The sequence below is a fragment of the Camellia sinensis genome, chromosome 9 (assembly GCF_055761805.1).
Source record: "Camellia sinensis isolate YWXY chromosome 9, ASM5576180v1, whole genome shotgun sequence".
Taxonomy (NCBI): domain Eukaryota; kingdom Viridiplantae; phylum Streptophyta; class Magnoliopsida; order Ericales; family Theaceae; genus Camellia; species Camellia sinensis.
In genome coordinates, this window is record NC_138969.1 from 174,581,646 (window position 1) to 174,586,988 (window position 5,343).

General features: G+C 35.9%; 1 protein-coding gene across 1 annotated transcript; it reads right to left on the reverse strand.

The window, feature by feature from the left end:
• Positions 1-4,102: 4,102 nt before the first annotated feature.
• Positions 4,103-5,087, reverse strand: LOC145799851 (alpha-glucan water dikinase, chloroplastic-like). The gene is made up of 3 exons (XM_082889482.1): positions 4,839-5,087; positions 4,593-4,702; positions 4,103-4,495 (listed from the first exon to the last, which is right to left on the reverse strand). Exons 1-3 carry the CDS (start codon positions 4,956-4,958, stop codon positions 4,492-4,494), a joined length of 234 nt encoding a protein of 77 aa, XP_082745608.1. The 5' UTR covers positions 4,959-5,087; the 3' UTR covers positions 4,103-4,491.
• Positions 5,088-5,343: the final 256 nt, after the last annotated feature.

Consider the following 5,343-nt stretch of genomic DNA (forward strand, 5'->3'; position numbering starts at 1 on the left):
TACGAAGTTCATCCCCTACCTTCTCCCAACACTATCCGGTTTAGAGGTACATCCCTCATCTTCCCCTAAACCGCGGAGTACATCCCCCATCTCCTCCTCTACACATAACGTATACAAACACATTGGTTCTTTATACAATCACTCAATACGTACAGTTAATGTATTCTATCAACCGTCAAATTCCATGACACATTCCATTGATTAGTTTCCGTTTGCCTAATCATCATGCATTGTCTACAACAATCACGACTATCCTCCACCGATAGCCCAAAGCAGTTATCTCTAAACAGAAAATAAATGCACAATGGATATTCAATCAACATTTCATTCCGGTGAGTGACAAATAATTCAACTACACCCTTTTTCCCATACATTCCCAATCTCAACAATTCCATTTCATTTCCTCGTTTCTCACAATTAATTATCTCAATTAATCAAACAATGTAATTAGGTCATCTTCCATAATTACCATCCCAACCCTTAGGTCCCATTTTCATCAATGATTCAACATTTATTCCATTTCTCTATACCAAACATACTTCTAGGTTTATTATAAATAAAACCCCAACTTTTGTAAAATAACACAAAAGCCCCAAACTTTCACAAAATTACCAAACCAACCCCAACATCTCAAAATACCAAAATTTAAAGTCAAAATCCATAGAGAGGAGTAGGATATCCCTACCTCGAAGTTTGAGCCGAAAAGGAGATGAAGACTCGAAGATCAACGTGCTCCAAATCCAAACTTTTTCAGATTAAGTCGAAGCTCTCAATGCCCTCTATCTTTTTAACAAAGGCCCTAGGCTAGATTCACACTCTAGGGAGATCAAATCTTAGAGAGAGTGTAGGTTTAGAGAGAGAGAGTCTCGGATCTAGGGTTTGAAAGAAAAAGAAAGTGAAAAACTGATGTTCAAAAATGCTACTGACCGCTGATATAAAACACGCTCGCTCGAGCGAAGCCTTTGTCGCTCGAGCGACCAGACACAGAAAACTCTCGCTCGAGCCAAGAAGTTCTCGCTCGAGCCGAAAAGCTAGAAGTGCGCTCGAGCGAAAGAATGCTCGCTCGAGCTAACAACTCAAACCCTCAGGTCTGCAACCAGAAGCACGCTCGAGCGACAGACTTCTCGCTCGAGCGAAGAACAAACCAGACCGCTCGAGCGAAGAAAACTCGCTCGAGCCAAGAAATGCAGCTCTCAGGTCCAGAACCAGACGCAATCGCTCGCTCGAGTGAAGCCACTCTGGCTCGATCCACCAGACACGAACTCAACTCTCGCTCGAGCGACCAACTTCTCGCTCGAGCGAAGGTCCAAAAATCTGGGCAACAGCACTAGGCTCCCAAACACAACCAACCTGTAACAAACTTGCCCAACACATCCTATAACTCAATATACAAAGTAAAAAGGATGCGAACAAGATAATAAACAACTACCAACATCCACGGACACATGTCCGGATCACTGTACAACAAGGGTAAACCCGAGATCGCTATAGAGATAACTTCTTAGTGTTTTTGCCTTTAGCTTTTTCGACAATGCCTCCAACGACCGAGAAAAAATTCAGACATGGGTTGTATTGATTCTTTTTATGTGCGCTTTATTATTCTAACATTTAAAAATATAGTTTATGTATGTATCAAGGTGAACTGTTTGAACAATTAATTGCTGGAGTAAAACCACTAAAATATTCTTATACATAAACAACCATATATACTTTTGGCATATTTTTTAGGACTCAAAACATAGTTTTATTTTTTTTGGGAGGGGGGGATAAAAAAAAATGCTCCGAGGTCTAAAATTTGGCCTAAATAAATAAAGTGAAATTTGGCCTAAAATTAATTTCCACCTATCCCAAATGGGATCATAAGTGATTTTACCTCCTCGGCAAGGCACCTCGGCTTCCCCTAAAATCTGGGGCATGTGGTCGGGGACCTTTTTAAAAACTTGGTATGGGTAGGGTTATCACTAGGCTCCTCTGTTTTTACCATTTGTGATTTGTTTCAAAAATTCAGTGCAATATATTACCTACACAAAAGCAAACTTCTGACCTTTTCGTGACCTATCCAAAGTCGATTCTTCCAATCCATGTAGAAACAACCAATCCCATGAAATTAAATTTAGACCTTAAAGGTCATGTGTGATTGGAGATTTAAGAAGGAAATTAATTTAGCAATTCGTAAGTCTTACTAAAATCATGTTTGTTTATAATAAATAAAAAAAATCAGTTGTAAGACTATTAATTCCTCCTCCATCATGGAATTGGCATTCTAATTTGAGAGACTCGAATTGCTAATTCAATCACGTAAATTAATAATTAAAAGAAAATTTTACCTCTCACTATATTAAAATAACAAAGTTATGTTATATGCAGTTTTTTCACTGCGTATGTGGTCTTTATTGTGTTAGAGATACAGGTGGAGAGAGAGAGAGAGAGAGAGAGAGAGAGTATGACAACATCCTGGATTAAATACTTGTGAATGGGAAAAGTATAGAATTGAATGTGCTCTACCAAGGGACAAGCTTCCATGTTGTGGGACTCTTTGAAAGGAAAAATTATTACTTAGTTTTAATCATAATTTATCATATTTATTTATATTTTTTAATTATTTAATATAAATTCATAAATTCTATTATTTTTACCAATCACAATATTATTAAAATACCACATAACGATATCCCGAGAACAAATAACTTCTCCTTTGAAAAAACTGTGGCAGTTCACCAATCCCCCAAACATTAATTTCAAAATGGGGTCCACAAACCCACCTAAACTTGGGGGACACTATCCTCTCTTTTCCTTCCTTATTTCCCAATTTTCTTTGCCATTTCTTCTTTTGTTTCGTCACTCATTTTTGAGTCATCATCACCCCCAATACACATACCCTTCCCAGAAGTCATTTTCTTTTCTATTTCATTGTACACTATGTTGCATCTCACAGTATTACTCAGCTATCAGTTTTGCATGCAAATAACATTATGTTTATCCAACACCATTATATAATGCTATCTAGTGAGAGAGCAGTGATTAAAACTATGTTAGACAAGTGGACTACATGACGATAAACAACCACAAAAATCCACCAAAGCAGTAACAATCTTCAAAATGAGCAAAAGTACCTTGCATATTACTGCAATGTTAATGGCATCGGAAGGTCGAAGATCAAAGCTAACACTCTCCATTTCATTACCCAACTGAGATTCAAAAAAAAAAAAAAAACTTTATCAGTTAAATATTACTATTAAACCAAGTTTTATGGAAAATATTAGTCAAACAAAATACAAGCTTGTAACAGGAATATGCCTTTGTGAGGTATAACTGAGCCAAATATGCTTCATGTACCCTCTTGGTGACTCGAACAACCTTCACCTGCATAAGAAACAAACGGTTATATCAAATGGAGGTCTTACAAAAGAGAAATCAAGGTATGAAAAGACAGAGGCATTGCTAATCATGCCAAACTTACTGCATAGCCCATCTTGTCAACCATCTCCTTTACAACTTGATACATAGTGGGCCTAGGCTGAAAATTCATTGACAATTGGTATGCTTTAAAAAGCATTTAAAATTTTTTTTAAAAAATAGAACTTAAAATTTGACTGAACATACCTAGCCTCTGGTTGCTTTTGGCATCAAGAAACCCATCATGGGTCGTTATCACCTTCATCAACCATGTCATCCATTATCATCACAATTCTGCTGCTTATCTGTCAAAAGAACTAATGTCATTCACATTTCAAACTTCAGAGAATACTAGAAACACCTAATATGTAAACAAGCTAAAACAGCCGAGCACAAAGACATGTAATTACCTATTGGCGCAACTATGTATTGGTTATCTTGCGAATGGCTAACCCAAAGTGGGTTACAAATTGACAAGTAGTTAACTAAACACTTGTTCTATATGGTAAATCAAGCTTTCAACAGTTAGTGAAGCTCATGGAGAACAAACAGTAAAGAAATGTTAACACAGTACCTCACTGACAGATTCAGAATGCTCATTCCTTTGTACAAAATCAGCTCCCAAGCTCACATCATCGTCTTGAATGTCATCATTTTCATCTTCACAAGGATCAAGCATACTCTTAACCTGCATAATTTCCAATTACAAAACTCAAAATTTGAACAAGGGATCCAAGTGTCTCACTGTTCCTGCAATCTTATATCTTTACCTGAGAGCTAATACAAAATGTTTGTTGTTGACATTCCCAACCTCTCAATTTTCAAAGGATTTTTAGTCCATGGGCTATGAGCTTCTTGTTCTGTGTAGTTTCTGAAGAATGGAGGCTCATAATCCACAGGCTGCAAGATCAATAAGTCAGTGATCATGCTTTTCGTGGTCAAATATGAATAGACAAAAATAAGGATTTTTAGGTGCATTATTGGACAGACTAGTGACAAGCCAGAACACCCCAAAATCTGTAAGATTCAGATGATGCTTTATCTTTGTTAGCTTTTCCCATTCCAGCAGTTTTGCAATTTGAAAAAAACATAATTCTAACTGCGTGAAAAAAATGACAAAAGTAACATAAAACATTTTAATGCTATAGCTCAAAACTTGAATCAAAGCAAATCATTATATTTACAAGTGTACTTACTCTTTTCCATTTTGTATCCCACCCAAGTGAAGAACTAAGGTGCCACTAGTATTAGTGACCTGCATATCTATTTCTGATACAGAACCTGAAGTAGGAGCACTAACAACCACCTGTTCAATTGGATAGGATACAAGAATCTCATGTTGTATACATTATCTATCTGAAAGATTTAGGTATTTGAATTCATCTAAACCCAACAAAATTTCTGGGGTCAATTACAAATGCAAAAGCCTACGGTGTTAATACCTGTAATTTCGTATTTCCATCAAGGTTGAACTTTCTGTAAATTGCTACAATGAAAGAAATATTCAAAATCAACTGACATCCAAACCAGTAACTCAAATCATCGTTTGTAATATCTGTCATTGCTCTTCACATTGAAAAATTTTCAACCAAAATGGAAAAAGCCCAAAAGCTGATTCCAAAAGTTATTCAATGGGCAAATTAAAATGGTAGTCTATGTATTCTCTTACTTCCTGTGTCATTTTACTCCCTATAATTTCAATTGACTCGATTTTAACCATGAATTTATCACTCTGTCTCAATTTGATTCAATTGAGTTTTTTTTTTTATTTTTTATTTTTTTTATATGAAAAATAAACAAATAAGTGGCATGTGGGAAAAATTATAAACTTGAGTTAAAAATACTAATGAGATAATCAATTGGACTAATAAATTCATTCAATTGAACACAATGACGTAAACGGAGCAAAGGGGGAAAAAAAAAAAAGCTTAGAAATTGATAGTGTAC